This window comes from Caloenas nicobarica, chromosome 1, assembly GCF_036013445.1.
Source record: "Caloenas nicobarica isolate bCalNic1 chromosome 1, bCalNic1.hap1, whole genome shotgun sequence".
NCBI lineage: Eukaryota > Metazoa > Chordata > Aves > Columbiformes > Columbidae > Caloenas > Caloenas nicobarica.
Genome location: NC_088245.1, coordinates 189,737,008 through 189,756,041, shown reverse-complemented (window position 1 = coordinate 189,756,041; position 19,034 = coordinate 189,737,008). Strand labels below are relative to the sequence as shown.

The following is a 19,034-nucleotide window of genomic DNA, read 5'->3' as shown; positions in this document are numbered from 1 at the left end:
TCTCCACCCCTTCCCCCAGGCTGCTGTGGCACTGTGTCCCACAGCCCGTGGGACAGTATCTTCTCCGCCATTGTTGACATGCTGTCACTCCCATGGCCGTGCACTTGCAAAGCCCAACAGTGCTGCTGTGGCAGGTTCCGTATGGGGCTTTCAGGCTTGCCAAGGATGCTGCCTTTGCAGGCAATGGACAGAGTCCAAAGGGTGAAAGTTATCTAAGACCTTTGGGAATGTACCTAAGAGTCCTTTACCCCCAGTACCGGATGAGATGATGAGGGAAATGGTTCTCCAGAGCAGTGGCTGTGGGATCACCAAGGAGAGAGGACATTAAGGGTCCTTTCCCTGCTCCCGGACAGAGTCAGGGGCCACCAGGAAAAGGTCAGACAGAAAACAGAAAGCTCTACACATTAGGGGCAAGTGCCTTCAAGTAGAATTTTATCTAAAAATTGTTTGTTAACATTACTTACTTTATCTTCAAAGCACCAGTTTTGGTAAAATGGTATTGCTCCAAACTTAGAGATGCGAAAATGTGATACAGACAATAAAGAAAACCAGCAAACCGATCGATCCCCCAAAATAACCCCTTGATTTCTGTAAGCAACTTCAGAAGCTACTGAAACAAATTTGGGAGAGTTCATCATCCCATATCACTATTTCCTCAGAAGAAGGGACTCATTGACTTAATTGCACTTATAAACATTTAGTTCAAGCTAAAGGTTGACTTAATTCAGTTATCACTTGAAATTCTGTATCAAAGAAGTGAAACAGTTCTTGAGAATGGTATTTTAGTGCTTAAACCAAAGCAGACAGTCTACATGTCCTAGCCTCACTTACATATCCATTTCTCTAACCATGGGGAAATAACCCAAAGACTGAACCTTCATTAAAAATAAAACTTATGAATCCCAATCAGCCAGCCTGTGTAGGATGAGACGAAAAATAATACTGAAGACCTACATTAAAGACTATCCCATACCATAGATGCATACAGGAGATAATTAAGAATAACTGAAGGACACCCCTTCAATTCAGGTTTTTACCAGTTTTAATATCCAACTTTGAGATTTTTACATTTCTTAATATAATCTTTGTCTATGCAGCTTTCCTCTTCTTGACTCATGTAGTTATCTGTGTGTATTACCTGGATATGGGCATGACTTGATGACAGAGGCAGGCAGCTGATCCTTTTACGCAGCAAGAATGCACAGACTTTTCAAAGCACAGCAAGAATCAAACAAGAGGTATCAGATTCTTTCTAATTAGCAACATGTTCTGCTCCATACAGCTTACTTAGCTTTTTCTAAAGGGTATACTATCAATAATGCTTTATCCCTACTTTTCTCAACTTTCTCTTGTGATACAACGCTCCACAAAATAATACACCTTTATCTTTCAATGTATATGTATTGCCTTTGATCTAAGCTAAAAAATCTACTGTTTTTCTGGAGTATTTTTTATGTTTATCCCTACTGAAAGAAAAATCCTTAACAGTAATTTAACAATGAACTGAAAGCAGTTTAAAAGCATAAAACAAAATACATATATATGTATATACTTAGCAGTAACAACATGACAACAAAAGCATAACTTCTAGTTATGTACTAGTCATTCAGGCGACTTTAATACTGAGATGTTTAGTGTAGACAACATGGGAAAAATTATCTGATCATACTTGCACTAGATGGTAGTTTTTCAATTCTGCTGATGTCACTGGTACATCATTCCAATAAACAGGCGGGATTTTTAGGCCTACAGGATGGCAGAATAGTGAAATCTGTACATATTGTCTGCATTTCATGTGAGAACTTTCATAGAATTATAGAATCATTTAGGTTGGAAGAGACCTTTAGGATCATTGAGTCCAAAAATTAACCTAATACTGGCACTAAACCATGTCCCTAAGAACCTTATCTATGTGTCTTTTAAACACCTCCAGGGATGGTGACTCAATCACTTCCCTGGGCAGCCTGTTCCAAGGCTTGACAATGCTTTCTGTGAATAGATTTTTCCTGATACCCAATCTAAACCTGCCCTGGCACAACTTGAGGCCATTTCCTCTCATCCTGTCACTTACGACTTGGGAGAAGAGACCAACACCCTCCATGCTACAACCTCCTTTCAGGTAGTTGTAGACAGCGATAAGGTCTCCCCTCAGCCTCCTTTTCTTTAGGCTAAACAGTCCCAGTTCCCTCAGCTGCTCCTCATCAGACCTGTGCTCCAGACTCCGCACCAACTTCGTTGCCCTTCTCTGAACTCTCTCCAGCACCTCAATGTTTTTCCTGTAGTGAGGGGCCCAAAACTGAACCCAACATTTGAGGTGTGCCTCACAAATGCCAATTAGAGGGGGAAAAATTTGGTTTTTTGTCTAACAATATTTTAGAGTTAGTGTTTCTGTTTTATTTCTACTGTTGTTTCTTTCAATGCAATGTCTAATATCAAACAATTCTTGAGGGCAAGTGCCCACTGAGTAAAATATTGTTTCATTTTATGACATTATCATTGATTTAAATACTTGTGTATGTAAGAAACAAATAGTTTTCTTGTAAAATTCACACAATTTGACTTCACTGTTTGCAGAAATCAAACACAAGAAGCACAGACAGCCAAATCAGATCCATTGTCCCCACTAAACTTCTATAGAATTTTTTTCAATTGTTTACCCTTTTTAACCTGCAACAGTAGAATAGAATAGAATAGAATAGAATAGAATAGAATAGAACGGAACAGAATAGAATAGAATAGAATAGAATAGAATAGAATAGAATAGAATAGAATAGAATAGAATAGAATAGAATAGAATAGAATAGAATAGAATATTTCAGCTGGAAGGGACCTACAATGATCATGTAGTCAAACTGCCTGACCAACTCAGGGCTGACCAAAAGTCATCATACTATACATTCCTGTAGGGCTTTGTCCAGTGTCTTTCTTTAAGAAAATCCTAATTGCAGTGTCCATATGATTATGTCACATAGACAAAGACATGGACCATCTTTTAACTAGCTAGTATGTGCCTATTTCTTGTAAATTTATTTGCTTTTACGTAAGATATTTTTAAGATGGGTAAACCTGTCATTAGCGCAGAATCATCCAAAATAGTTTGCTTTTTTAATATTTTCATGACACTGTTTCTTTTCTTGTTATAAATGTAATGATATAATACATTTGGTTTTGTAGCATAATGAAGTCATTCCTGTTTTTCACAAGCTGTAAAATAATCTCCTGATCTTTTGCAGTGATTAAACACATAATGCTATTCTGCTCAGACCCTGCAAAAACTGAAATTCAGGAAAATAAGATTTACTCACACTTCTCCTGTGTTTTTAAGTAAAAACAGTACTATATCTCTCAGGACCAAAATCAACACGGCATCACACATTCAATACAGCAAAAAAGTTGCTAGTCCAATGTCAGAAACATCTGTTATGCATAGCAGGACAGTTATTCCTCATAGAAATGACCGTATACAGTTCAGTGTCCATTACCTGTACTCCCAAATTAATATTCATTAGAAAAAAACCAAACCAAACCAACCAAACAAAAAACCAAACAAAAAACCAAACCAAACCTAATCAGAAGGAGTTCATAACATTCATACACCAAACAGGGCCTCCCCTGCTAAAGTTTAATTTACCTTTGTTCCACCTAGCTACAAAAAAAGCTACCTAATATTTGTTTAAAAAAGAGCTACTCTCAGCTTGTTCCTCACAGCGATGCTTCTTCCCATTACCTCTTTTCAGGTTTATCTATTTCAGCTGTTCTTAGGACGTGTAGGAGGCACATTGCCTCCCAGCCTTGCTACCCACATCTACACCTCTGTCTCTCACTGTGTCTCTCCCACTTTCCTCCTTCTCTGAGCAAGGATGGTTTTTTTCTCAGCTTAGTCTTCTTATGATAAATGTAGTTTCAGCTGGTCCATGCCTCCCATCTTTGAAACCAGCTAGGAGGACCAGGGTCATTCTGGTCAACACCTTCCCATGAAGGCCTTATGGTGCTGGATGCAGGTCCCAAAACAATGTTTGCTTCCCCGTTGGCAGAAGGCTTATGGCAGGAGTGAGGTGGCTTTCAGAAGCTCTAATGTTTGCCTCTTGCAAAATCCACTTCACAAGCAATGCTGCAAATGCTGGATTGGATCCACTCAACTGGCCCACACCAAGTATTGTTTGTACTTTCAGGCAGCACTACTGGCAAAATATCTAATGCACTTTTTTTGTTTATTTATTTGTTTTGCTTAGGAAAAAGCTGCAGGGGGGAACTAGTCATAGACCATTTAGTGGGAGCAGCTTCAAAGGCAGCCAAAGCAAGGCCTTCAGAGAGAACTTTTTACAGCTTTTAGCTGTGTCTTCTCCAGCCTGTACCACTGGCTTGTTAGGTCAACCTTGACTTATTTCTTCCTCAGCTATCTTTGCACCTCACATTCACATATGTAATTGCATTCTTTTTTAGCCCTTTCTCCTCCCCAAACCTATCCTTTCCTCACTGCTGCCTCTTAACTCTGTCAGAAACAAAATGCAAATGACTGAAATCAACCTTGTGCAGACACAGACCCTACGCTGTGTAACTTGGACTACTTTCTACACTGTACTTATTCAGTTCCTAGTCCAAAGAATTCCTGGTTTTGTCAGTCTTTAGGTACTGCCAGCAAAATCATGCATGGAAAATAAAGTGAAATGAATTATGGTAATGCCAGAGTATGATTTATAAAACACTGAAAAATTATTTTTTTTTGGGAAGACACTTCATCTCAGATGCAACTGAGAAAACAAGTGAATTTTTACCATCAACTATTTCATTCATACAATGTTTTTCCACAGAAACATGGAATTTTAAGCATATTACCAATTGTATTGAAACAGATTGGTTGCTGTTAAGAAAAATTTCTTGCTTGCTTTACCTGAGCTGGTAGAAGCAGGAGACTTGCTGCGTCGGGATGGGCCCGGGCTCTTGGTGGTGCTCCTACGTGAAGTCGAAGCTATTTTGGTATAGGAAGTGGATTTCACCACCCGACATTCTAAAAGACAAAAAAACTGCATAAGTTAGCAATTAAGAAAGTCAGCAAGATTCTGTAACAGAAAGAGCACTGAAAAGCACAAACACTTAGCCCACGCTTGTTTTCATTCACGTTGAGGAGTTTTATGGGAAAATATAAAATCTGTATAAATGGCTCCATTAAAATCCAAGTACAGTATGTACCACATCCCAGACAAAGAACTGCTGCAGTAATCCAGACTTTTAGATACCATGGTTACTGCAGGTACTTAGGACAGCTTAATTTAACAGTGCTGAGACTACAGATAAAATTTATTTGCTTCTGAAGATTTCAGCACAAGTAATGCAGTGGCTTTTTTGTAAATGATCCAAATGCAATGTAAGCATTTTTGTCAGCCTAGGCTGTCTCCTCTGGAAGAACCGGAAGACTGCTTTTGTATATCAAAATGTTAAGACTGTATGAGATGACGCAGGTATCTGTCACTCATGAAAGGTTTCAAGAAAGTGAAGCAGGTTTGTTGCTCCTGCTTAATCCTCTGGTGAGCAACAGCCCGCATTGTATAGCACACGCAATTCATCACAGGTTGAGGGAAATGGCACTACTTGCTCATAAGAGACATCAGTAAAATCAATGAAGAGGCGAAATTACCCTCCCACTTGAGAACACTGCAAGATGTTCAGGTTAGAGTTTATATACACCCACATAGCTCTGTAGGCATTCTTGCATTACACCTGCAAAATGGTTCTTGGCCTGAGGGTGAAAGAACTTCGTGTGCGTAACACTGATGTCTTGCACTCATAACAGATACTAAATTAATCACCAGACATATTATACAGTAAGGGAAAAAAAATATTTCCACTTCTTAGCCAATACACAATTAGGAGTCTGCAGCAATGTTTACACTGTCTTCACCTGACAATGTCAGTACACCTGACTTGTTTAAAAATATATCAGTAAACATTTAGTTCTGTATCAGACCTGTTCCCCCTTTTCTTCCCATGGTTAAAGTTCCTCAACATAGGTTAAGAGAAACAAACAAGAATGTTTTCTCCCTAGTCAGAAAATATCATGTACAAGCTTGCACGTTATTTAGTCTTCACAGATGATCAGTGGAGCCTGTAACGTATTTTAGACAAATTAGAGAACACACAAATAAAATTGAGCATAACTGATTAAGTTAAACATATCCACCAGAGAATGATGTCATGAAGTGTATTTCTCTTGGCTACCCTAACTGTTTGTCTTTCATCAAGCTGTTGAAGGAAATGGAAGCAAGAACTGATGCATTACTGAGGGAACATTAAGCACAGCTGAGAGGGCCAGAGAAATGCCCTGGTTGCCCCAAAGGTTTTCTTCCCAAACTCTCCCACCTTCCTAATGACCAATAGCAGGTATTTTCTTTCTGTTGACATTTTATGTGATTCATTGGTGACTACTCCCATTTTATACTGAACAACTAGTAGAAACACAGAAAAAACGTTTACCCTGTTGTAAGAGGAAATTATCAACTCAAACCAGGAGGAATCAGATAAAAGCTTTCAATTAGGTTCCACTATGTAATTACAGCAGGAATCTTACATTGATGTATTAGCATAAATGTCTACTCCAGAAATCATCTATACATGTCAAATGCAAAACAGTTCTTTACCTTTCTTGTAAACAAAGATTTAAAATGACCAAACACCTAACAGCCAACTTCTTTGGTCTTGTAAAACTGTGACGTAATCCCAGTGCGGATCCCATTCACAGCAATCAGTCGGGAAGGGAACTGAATATTCTAATGGTCAACAAACAAAAAGAGTAAAGTATAACGACCCAATCAAGCTAAGAATGTTAGACTATAGTCATTTGCTTAGTAGGAAAGCTTAAGAGTCTAGGAGGAAAACAGCCTTTCTGTAATATTTTTCCTGTAATATAAAACTTTCTGTAATATACTTTACTATGTAAAAAGTTTCCTCTGTTTCCAATATGTAAAGAAAAAAAAAAATCTATATCCCTCCCTTGAAATTTATGCTATGCACTAAACCTTAACTCTTGTCTTATTGTAAGTATTCATACTCATTCAAGTTCTTTGAATACCTTATAAGCACCCAGAGTTAGACTGGGGTTAGAGATAAGATTCTGCATTTGAATGTGTATTTTCCCTCACAGTGTTAGAAAGGAACAGGCAGAAAGTGGTATGAAAGGAAAGAGGAGCCAACTCAATGTATGTCCTGGTTATCTTTCTATCCTGCGGATACAGTGCTGTCTAGGACAATACTCAAGATAGTCCTGTTATCATTTCACTCAACATGTTCAGAAATTAGAAGAAAATAATTCATAAAAGCTCATTCTTCTTCATCTGGGGTTTGTCATACATGGGCAAGCAAAGTGTGAGTGACATGAACTGCAGAGGATAACTGCATCTTGTCACCATCTTCCTGCTTTTCCAGCAAAATGTGCTTCTACTCATAAGCTACAGAGGGTTACTACCACTTCTGGGAAAGAGAGAGGCTGGCAGGTGGCTGCACCCACCAGGGCATTTTACCACCCCTCGCTACTAACAGGTTCCTTAGAAAGGGTGATGTTAGGAGCGGTCTGCAAATTGTCCTGATGGGCTACATGTAGACCATGAACTGTTATTTGAGTATCCCTATACTAGTGGCATATCATCCCATGAGGAAGCCACCTCTCACAGCTAGCTGTACATAAAATCTCTCACTACTGAAGTAGAAACTTAGATGATCATATGGTGATGATGAAGTGACTGGAGCACCTCTCATATGAGGAAAAGCTGAAGGAACTGGGACTGTTCAGTCTGAAGAAGAGTCAGGAGGAATCTAATCAATGTATATAAATGCCTTAAGGGATGGTGCAAAGAAGATGGAGTGAGGCTCTTTTCAGCGGTGTTTGGTGACAGGACAAGAGTCAATGGGCATAAACTGAAAAAACAGGAGGATCAGCCTGAACTAGAACAGGTTACCCAGAGACATTGTGAAATCTCATTCAAAAGCCGTCTGGACATGGTCCTGGACAACCAGCTCTAGCTGACCCTGTGTTAGCAGGGGGTTTGGATCACCGGTCTCCTCCAACCCCAACCATTTTGTGATTCTCAGGGCTTTGTCCAGTTTTTTTGTGGAAAATTGCAGTGATAGAGTCTACACATCCTCCCTGTGAAAACCCATTCTAGTGCCTGATTGCCATCACAATGAAAATGTTTTCCTTTATATCAGTCTAAACCTCTTGTTTCAATTTATCCCTACCATCTCTCATCCTCCTACCATGCAACATTGTGAGAAGCCTGACTCCATCTTCTTGATGGAGAAGAGATGCTGTCCCATAGGTGCTGAGGGGTTCTGGTAGCTCCATGTGAAGTCATCTCCACACTGAGCAAGTCCAGTTCCATCAGCCTTTCCTCACAGGGCAAGGGCTCCAGCCTTCCACCATCATGATGGTCTTCCTCTAACTTCCTCTAATTTAGTGATGTTTTCCATGAACTGATGGGACTGAAACTGGACAAAGTATTCCAGATGGGGCCCCACATGTGCTGAGCAGAGGGGACTAATTACTTCTCTGTCTTTATTGGCTCCGCTCGTGTTCATACAGCCCTGGATGCTCTTGGCACTCTTCGCTGTCAGGGCAACTCTGTCTTCATTTTTTGCCACAGAAATTTTCTCTCTTTCCCTGTTTTCTCATTTGTACAAACTCTTTCAAGCTCAGTTATTAACTTTTTTGGCACAATTTCATTTTTTCTCTCAAAACTAATCTGCGAGTCATGAAGTTTTAAAAGACTGTAGCTCAAATGAGCATATATTTTCTCTGATCAAACACCACCGTGAACCTCAAAGGAAATTTTGTCAACTGCCACATTTCCTATGGGTTTACAAGTTTATTCATAAATGACAAGGGCTACAGCATGGCCTGCGGAGAAGCATGTGCACAAACCTTCAGTGCTGCACAAACCTTCAGTGCTGTACACACCAGGGTCTGGCAACTCATGCCTTTAAAGACTGTGGCAATACCAGTTAGAGAGTCTAAAAGAATTTCCAGTCATGGGCAGAAGGTAATCGTGCTGCTTGTAGCAAATAGGTCTCAGCTCCCATGAACAGTTTATGTATGCAATTCTGTTGTCACAATTAGTTTGGAAAATAAAATTTTACTGCAGGCAAAGATCCCACTAAGTAACCACACAACCACTGCTTGTCTCCTCTAAGACACTACCATAATCTGCCTGTTGCTGTAGGAAATCTATGTTTACATAAAGAGGAAGGGAAAACAAAACAAAAATGCACACTTTTTAAAACCGTATTTTCTACACAGAATCTACACTGGGAAGGAAATAAATACATACCTTTTCCTCATCAACATTATTCTGATAAGCGTTCAACAGGTACTTAGTAAGCCATGAAATAAAAGACTCTTTTTTCCCTGATTTTCTTTTGATGCCAAAACTATATCAGAAATAAATCTGAACTCCTGACAGAGTTATACTGCCTTTCTCACTCATGTGGGCATGTTCAGCCAAGAAGAAAACACCAGGTGTTTCTGTAGTATGCTCAGTCAGGCAAGAAGTGTATCATGAAACCTCAGTCCTTCCTCTCACTATCAACTAAGATTAAAGGAACAAAATGATGATACCCATATAACATGAAGCAAAAAAAGGTCAACTATAAGGTCTGATCACAGGTTTTATTGCTTTCCAACTTTTCTGGATAAATAAGAATGTTTTTCCAGACAAAACATCTTGCAATAAGATGTTCTATTTTGTAGCTACAGACAGAACTACAAAGTAGGAGAGAGAAGTACAGACTATCGGCAGCGAGACTAACAATTTAACACTGCAGTCTCTTTATAGCATGGATTATTACCACAGAGGTCTGAGGCATTTAATGGACATTAACAACAATAAGGCTGAGAAAAAAAGGGCAATATCCCAAGGCTACGATTTCACATCATTGAGACACCGTGGGGAAAAGATAAAGAACATGAAGTTTCTGACGTTGCACGGTGGTGTCAGTGCGCAATAGGAACTGGTACAACTAGAAGGAACCTCAACATATTTACTTGTGAGCTCTTGATTCTTCCTGTTGTCAAATGTATGATATGTAAGCATAAGGTAATTAAGGGATGCTAACACGCAGAATCATAACGCCTCCAGTCTCCAGCTCTGTGATGTTCCATTTCCAAAATGTTTCATTAGCTTCTATGTTCATTAGATTTTACAACAGCAAGAAAGCAGCAGAGAGTAACTAATCTGCAATAAATGTGTCATAAAATGAACAAATTTTACGTGTTTCTAGAGAAGACTGTGAAAAGTTATCTAAATTACCAGGATATCAAAAAGGCTGACTTGTCAGCTACTCAGAAGGTGACTGTATGGCCTTCATGAGTTCTTACCGGCCTAAAATATCACTCTCTGCTGTCTTTTGCTTTTTTTTGAGGTCTGTATGTAGGGGATATTTGGTTTTTTGGTATCCCTGCCAGTCTGTTTCTCTAAGACAAGAATATTTAACTTGGTTTCAGCAACAGCTGTATCCTACAGATAAGCAGGCAGGGAGGATCAGGGATGTTTGTGGTAGTTGGTAAGCCACTTCACTGTCAGCCTGAGGCTGGTACCTTTCACTGCTGCTTAAAGACATTAGCCTCACCAGCAATGTCCACAGGCCCATCAGTAGATCATCACCCCAAATGCAATACTAATTTCAGTTTTTAATGTTAAGAGGAATTTGTTCCATGTTGCTAATTCTTAATGCAGCTAATAAGATTTTTACTTTTCAGTTGCATTCATGCCTTCAATTAAAACCAGTAATCTTCTGTTTGTAGAGCTAAGTTTCACTCTCTTCAGCAAAAGGGAAATGGTACCGTCCTGTCTAGTGGCATTGATATACATTGCAATTCACCCAATCCTGCTGATGAATCAGTGGCAGCTATGAATTGTAATGACAACATGTTCCAAAGGGTAACTATCATACAGTTTCCAGAAATGAAAGGGATATAGGATGTTTCACAGAGGTTTAAGTACTTTCAAATCTATTATCATCTTGGTTGTGCCTACCTCAGTTCTGCATGTTTTCCCATTCAACATGTTCCTGATGCAGATGGACAGTGATGTATGCATAGAATACAAAATCCTAAAGTTTTATCAAATGCACTAAGCTATCTGTCTGGGATTTTTTGAGACAATTTATGATTTTTTTTCTTAGAGAATCACAGAATCACACAGAATGGTCAGGGTTGGAAGGGACCTCTGGAGATCATCTAGTCCAACCCACTGCCTACCTACCAGCACACCAGTTCTCCACTCATGATGAAGATTAGGAATAGCGTCTATTTCAACTGTGTGCCGAATATTTGTGGTAGAAAATTCCTAAATCTCTCTCTCTCTTTTTTTTTTTTTTTTCATTCTGCCAAGAAACATGCTTTGACTAGGGTATAAAATATAGAAAAGGGGAGATTTTCTTTCATATGGAAAGCCATTCTCTAATTCTGAAACTGGGATAAGTATTCACTGACAAGGCACAAGGTACATACAACAAAATATGAACACTTAAACCCCGCTATGCCTTATTGCAAATCAATAAAGTAGAGAAAATTGCAAGATTTTAGGAACCCAAATAGTTTCACCCAACCTAAGAATGCTTTCAGATGTATGTACTACTCAAAAAAATGCCTTCTAAATTAGAAATAAGGAAGGTATTTGTGAATTTATGTATTATCACTAATATCTCTTTCTGCTCTAATGTATAAGTTTCAAAGTTCTTATTTTTTGCTAAATTCAGTGAAGTTGCCCAGAAAGTTTTTATAAAAAGGTAAACAGATTTTATGTATAATCAAAACGTTGCTCAAAGTATTTCCTACTTGACCTTCGAAGATGCTCCTGTCTTTATAACTTGAAGACACTGTTGGTAGGATTGAACTCATCTAGTACTAGATAGCTAAAAATATGATGCATATGTATGAACTATTCACCTCATGGTGCTTCTGCAGTCAATGGAACATGTTCATTTCTGTGACCTATCTTAGGAACCTGTAAGTTACAAATGATGAAACTTACTCATGAATGACCAGATATACATTATAGATTTAGAGGACTCCTGAACATATCCTAATTAGAAGCACTATGGATGGGTATGGGCTCTTTTACTCAAGGCAAACAAGAACACAAGATTTTTGCTGCATTTCATGATTTTACAATGTATGAGCAGATTTATCTTCCTCTCTTATCCAACTGCTAACCTTTTTTGTTGGAATCACCTCGCACAAACCACCATGCTAATATTTTGGCTTTACAAACACTACGATATTAAAGTTTACTTTTCAACAGAGAAGGAATATGCTATCACGAAAAATTCCAGCCCACTGTAGTGATAATAAGGAGTTAAAAAACATTCTTCATCACTGCAACAGCTTCTCTGATAGGGCACAATTTCTAATCATTTTCTAACTCTGCATTTGTAGGCAGACAAAATTAGAAAACATCTTCAAAACCTGCTTGCCTAAATGAATTTGAAATATTTCCTACTGAATCCATGTGAATGAATGTGCATGTGTAAAACATTAATTTCTGAATCTGCTTTTGCATTATCAAAAATTACTTTTAAGAAACCAAGACCAAGTTGAAATAGGAATTTTATTTGTCATTAGCTAAAACACACTGCTAGTACACATATAATCTTTGACATGTATGTCTTGTGTGTCTTGTCACATACTGTGCTTCACTTCCAGAGATTTTAACTATCACTGTTTTCTCACTATACTTCACTTCAGCTGTTCCAATGCTGATATAAATGTTTATTAGTTTGCCTCTCTATTCAGGACCCTTCCCCTCCTTCTGCGGGTTTGCCACACTAGCTGCACTGACCAAAACATAAGAAAGTTACTTTTAACTGGAAATGCTTAAGATGACACAGTTGATGGCAACTGTTGATCAACTGTATTATTTTTATTTATGGCCTCAGCATTACTCTTTATGAAACAAAGAAATGTGCCCTGCCTTTGCTTATCACTTTCTCTTCATTTTGTGACATTACTGGGCATATGCTGTAACAGCAGATATCCCTCAAATACCCTTGGTGAAGTCAGGGGAAAAATTCATCACTCAAGTGCCTTACTTTATCTGCACAACTTGGGTGGCATTTTTCTTGGTGTTGTTTTATTCATGCAGGATGGTACAAATTCATTAGTATTTACTTATCTGTTCAGCAAGATCAATGGCTTGCTTTCCTGTCCAGGACAAGAGGTAAAATTTGTCACATTACCTATTAAAAATCATCTTGTTCTTTACTTTGAGAATAAACAAACCTCCCATCCAATCCATATGGTAAATATTAACATCATCCTAAGCATCAAGTACACAGGCATTCTATTTTTTTTTTTTTTTAATTTTTATTTTTATTCTAGCCTAAGAGAAGTGACAATGTTGCAGTCCAACAAATTCTGGGTTTTTGCTACTACTACTTGCTTTCTGAAGAGCATCACTTCTTTTCAACCATCTGCCATTTCAAATGACTCTTTTCAAAGTTTACAAGCTTGAGGCTTCTCCATGGGTAGAAAACTAAAAATCTGCATTTGCAGAACATTAGCTTCACGTGGAAAGTGCCAGCTAAAAGTATTACTGAGAAACATCCATTCAAACCAGTTAACTTTTCACACATTCTAATCAGGTCTCCTGAAGCTACAGATTTTTCCATGTAACTGATTTGTGGTGAGGGAGAAAATATGTATTTAAACTGAATGTCCTATTTATTTCTCTTTGAAGTTTTTCTCAAGTAAATCTGCATATTTTTAATGCATTTATCAGTCTAACAACTTTATTGTGCAGCATTAAGTTTTAAAAGCCTTTTCTTTTTTCTTCAAAAAAACAAAATGCACTATACTGGGATAAAGATTATAGTCACAGTGGCTAAACACAAACCAAATGTCCATGGTACTTACACAGCTAATTAGTTAAATTAGCAAGGAGTCTTGCACAAAAAAGGATATATAAATATAAACTATCCATTAAAAACAGATTAATATGAGAAGCCAACTGTTTAATTTTTTTGTTTCCATTTTCATTAAGAAGACTAACTGCAATCAGGCAGATAACGTAACTTTAGCAAGAACAAGATTAGAAGACAAGACACACAAAAAACAGACGAGGTTAGACAGAGTCCTTAATGAGCTAGATGTGAAGAATATTTAGGGACACACCTGAGACAATCTATGAGCTACCAGACACTACTTTCTAAGAATTGTGAAGGACAAGTTGTAAGAGACTAGAAAAAGTCAAAGTAAGTGCTGATCTTTAAAACCGTGACAAATCAGAAAACTAGGAATTGCAGAACAGTCAGCCTAACTGGAGATTATGGAAAAAAATTATCCAAAGGGAGGGTATAAAGAAGAGACACTCAGGCTTCTTTCAGTTTTGACAAGATCAAATGCAATGGGCACAAACCGAAACACAGGAGGTTCTCTCTCAACATCAGAAAACACTTTTTCACCCTGAGAGTGACTGGACACTGGCACAGGTTGCTCTGGGAGGTGGTAGAATCTCCAGCCCTGTGGATATTCAAAAGTCATCTAGACATGATCTTGGGCACCTGGTTCCTGGCAGACTTGCTTGAGCAGGGGGGTTGGACCAGGTGACCTCCAGAGGTCACTTCCAACCTCAACCATTCTATGATTCTCTGACAATACCAAACGATAAAGAAAACAAACCATTTGAAGCTTAGAAGATATTAAAATTTTATATAACAGTCTAAATAGTTTTGTCAGGAACAAACTGTGTCAAAGTAGCCTTCATATAACAGGGGCACAATAGAGAATAAAACTTTTCTAATCGGGATTTTGAAACCGAAGCCACAACTTATAAAAATACCATCTACAGAAACTGCTTTTAAGATGGGTATTGGAAAACCAGAGTAGTTGCCAATGGTTTACTGTCCAATTAGGAGAGTATGAGCAGAGAGAGGAGCTTACCAGGGCTTTGTTTCTGAGCCTGGTGCTAGTCAATATTTTATTAATAAGCTGAGTAAGCATTTTAAATCTGGAGATGACACTACCATAGGTAAAGCTGAACGCATTGTAGTAGAACATAAATGGTATTTGGAAGAATCCTGAAAACTGGAGAAGCATGTCTGAAAAGAGGGTCATAAGTTTTGCAGTGGGTCTGCATCTGAAGCAAACTACTGCAGCAAAAAGAATCATCATCCTGCTGGTACGAACAGGAGCACTCTCTGGAGGACACCTGGGTGCTTCTGTGCTTCTCATAGCTACTGAAATGTTAGCTAACACAACAAACGCACTTTTGTGTATCCCATTTAGAAACAAGGCTTTTACCTTCAGACAGTTTAGATCACAACTCTGGCAAACATGACCAATGAAGGATAACTAACATAACTGGGATCCTTAGTGCAAAGTGATGAGACAAAATAGCAGCCTCTGATACTTAATAGACTGCCAAAAGGAAGAAAGAATAAATTCCTACTGTTAGTTGTATCACAAATAGGACAAAGAAGAGTGATGTTAAGTTTCTAAAAGGTAGATTAATTCAGATATGAGGAAACAAGTTTTTTAACTGCAAGGATAAGGAAGTACTGGGACATAGAATCATAGAATGTCCTGAGTTGGAAGGGACCCACAAGGATCACTGAGTCCAGCTCCTGTCCCTGCACAGGACAACCCCACAGGTCACACCATGTGTCTGAGGCCTTGTCCAGTCTCTTCTTGAACACTGTCAGGTTGGGGCCGTGACACCTCCCTGGGGAGCCTGTTCCAGTGTCCACCACCCTCTGGGGGAAGAACCTGTTCCTAATGTCCAACCTAAAACTCCCCTGGCACATCCTCCTGATGTTTCCCTGGGTTCTGTCACTGGTCACCAGAGAAAAGAGATCAACAACTGCCCCTCCTCTTCCCGTTGTGAGGAAGCTGCAGACTGTGATAAGGTCTCCCCTCAGTCTCCTCCACGCTAAACAAACCAAGTGACTTTAGCCGCTCCTCATACGGCTTCCCTTCCAATCCCTTCACCAACTTCGTAGCCCTCTTCTGGACACTCTCCAGTAGCTTTATATCCTTTTTATCCTGTGGCACCCAGAACCGCACCCAGTGCTCCAGGTGAGGCCGCACCAGTGCAGAGCAGAGCGGGACAATCCCCTCCCTGCCCGGCTGGCCATGCCGGGCTGGATGCACCCAGGACATGTTTGGCCCTCTTGGCTGCCAGGGACACTGTTGGCTCGTGTTCAACTTGCTGTCGACCAGAACCCCCAGATCCCTCTCCATGGAGCTGCTCTCCAGCATCTCATTCCCCCGTCTGTATGTACAGCCACAGTTGCCATGTCCCAAGTGCAAAATCCAGCACTTGCTCTTGTTAAACTTCATGAGGTTGGTGATTGCCCAGTTCTCCAATTTGTCCAGATCCCTCTGCAGGGCCTTTCTGCCTTCAAGAATGTCAACAGCATCTCCCAATTTATTGTCATCAGTGAACTTACTTAGTATTCCCTCGAGTCTTGTGTCCAAGTCATTTATGAAGACATTAAAGGTTCTTTGTGGAACCCCGCTAGTGACTGGACGCCTGCCTGATGTAACCCCATTTACTAGAATTTGTTGAATTTTCCTAACTACAACTTCACATAGGCAGGTTAGCCAGAAACCTGTAAAGTCAATTTAGGTACAGAAGGTCCTCCCTTGGGACCTCTCAAATCCCTTCTATGATTCTTTTGTTTAAGTCTGACTAGTGTGACTCATTGAAGGTACTAAAAAGTTTTATTTTTTCCACTGTTAGCACTTCTGTCTGTATTCAGGTGAAATAAATAAAAGGAAGAGAAGCACCGTAATGTAAAACTGACTGAAAGTCCAAGAACATTTTAGCAAGGGAAAAGTGCTTGCTTAATGGGTGAATTAAAATCATTATCATTTCCTGAGTGGGGTGACTATTAAGACATAAATCTTTTATTTGTCTTCAAAAGCCAGACTGATTAGCTTTAAGAATTTCTCTCCACGGGGCATTAGCAGGATTGATTTCTCCCAAAAAAAACTCAGACTTTCTCCTTCACAGACAATTCAGAATCTTGTTGGCTCACATACTCTCATAGCATTGAGATGTATGTACATTCCTTCCAAATGAACTATATGATGGAAATTAATGCTGAGAGAAGAAGTTTCTTACCAACTTCATGGATTGCATCTTTTTTTACTCTCACTGGACAGATCTAAACTGATTTTGTGATGCTAGAGCCGTTTGAGGTATGGCTCTATCTACATCTTCCACAACTCAATCTGGTCTAGAAACACATCTTTCATTCTTAAGCCCATAGACAGGCATGTCCAGATGAAACAAAACAAAACAAGACAGAAGGTCGCACATGCTAGCCCAGTTCAAAAAAAGCTGTCATTAAAAAAAAAAAAAAAAAAAAAAAAGCCGAGCAACTGAAAACACATTAGTCCACACCATCTTCTGAAGCAGTCTGGATTGTGAACATTCAAAGCAAGGATCACAGCTTAATATGCTTATAATGATAACAAGTAGTGGGTAGGCAAAAGGGGACAGGAAGAGTGCTAACTATGCATCAATAAGACTACATTTATATACATTCAGTTAGGTTATTGTTGGAATCCATGCTTTACATTCTACCTTACAAAATTACAGGTATCATTTATGATAGTATCTAACATTTCAGTGGATCATAGTTTTTAGAGTATTTTTTGTAAAATTATTTCACTACTGAGTTGCGAAAACTTAGATGATATAAAATACATCCAATTTGAGCTGACCTTCTTCCATGAAATGAAAGCCATTACTATGATTGACAAAATATGCTAAGCTTAACAATGCAGTAATCAAGAATGTTTTCTAGAGGTCTCTTGGTTTTTTTAATTCTTTGACCCATGTAATTTTTTGTTCTGCAAGGTGGTGTCCAAGAAGCATCTCTAGCCCTGTATCCCCTCCATTAATTTTAAAGAAATTCAAATATGGAACAATATCCATTGCTAATCTTTAAATAAAAATGAAATTCCACTAAGGGCTTAAAGAGGGCTGTCATATGGGTTGACAGAACACTGGGCTGCTTTTGAGTTGAAGTTGTGTAGCAACTATGAAAAATGAAAAAATAATTAATTGAAGAAGTTCTGCCATGTTATTCTTTGTTACTCTTTGTGACAATTTTCTCAGATACATTCTTTATTTAAAGTCTTACTTCTCTAAACCATGCATTTAGAAGTTTGGGATTATTCAAGATTTAAAGGAGTATTCCTAGTTTTGGAAGGAATGCAACACTCAGAAGCTGTTTCTGAACAGATAAGGAACAGCTACCAGTAAAGACCTGATGCAAAGCCAATGTTTACTAACTTATTTTCTATAAATATTGACAAAAAGCCACTTAATTTCCTGTGAGAAGTCATTCCAATATATCTTTTTTTTACAAGAATATTTTCACAAAACGAATATTAAGAATTCAAAAGACAGCTGAACCCAAAAGTTAATTTAAAACCCAGGTTTAATCACAGGATGTACTCCTGTTTTCCTCTAGACATTCTAAGAGAAAATATGATTTCTTTCTCACAAACATAAGAACATATACAGCAATGTTGTTCAAAGTCACAACATACTGATTTAGGGAACAGTGCCAATGATAAAATATAGTCCCTAGAATTCCTAATTTCTATTCTACTAGCATCTGGAACCCAAGAAACTCTTCAAGAACATCACAAATCCACTTCGTAACTGAAATACAGATATTTGAAGACAAAATATCCTTGCCTTAACTTTCCAATTTACTTCTAACCTCCCTGTGGTTTTGTCGGTGTCAGTCCCAGCTTCCCATATGTCTGTTCCTCCCACAAAAAAGCCTCTGCACTTTCTCTGACACCAACTCCTATGAATGGAAAGTTCTCCCTGAGGCGACCTGCACAAGGCAGATTCCCCCTCTGTGCGATCCTCCGATGATTTTATAGTTTAAATATTGCAATCGGGATGATGTAACACAATGCAAAACAAACAGATGGGCAAGAGATGTAAAGCAGGGCCAGGCTTAAACTGGAAAACATCACTGCCAGCAATGTTGTTGGGCTCACAGCTGCTGACATTGCTCCT

General features: G+C 38.8%; 1 protein-coding gene across 7 annotated transcripts in view; it reads right to left on the bottom strand.

The window, feature by feature from the left end:
• Nucleotides 1-19,034, bottom strand: part of DCLK1 (doublecortin like kinase 1) — a 240,352-nt gene that overhangs the window by 70,213 nt on the left and 151,105 nt on the right. For 3 of the 7 annotated variants that reach the window (XM_065634183.1, XM_065634192.1, XM_065634200.1), the window contains exon 4: nt 4,892-5,008. In XM_065634183.1, coding sequence (XP_065490255.1) covers nt 4,892-5,008 — 117 coding nt within the window. Of the gene's footprint in view, nt 1-4,882; nt 5,009-19,034 lie in introns of all 7 variants that reach the window. The other 4 variants (XM_065634227.1, XM_065634209.1, XM_065634236.1 and 1 more) reach the window with 2 other exon arrangements.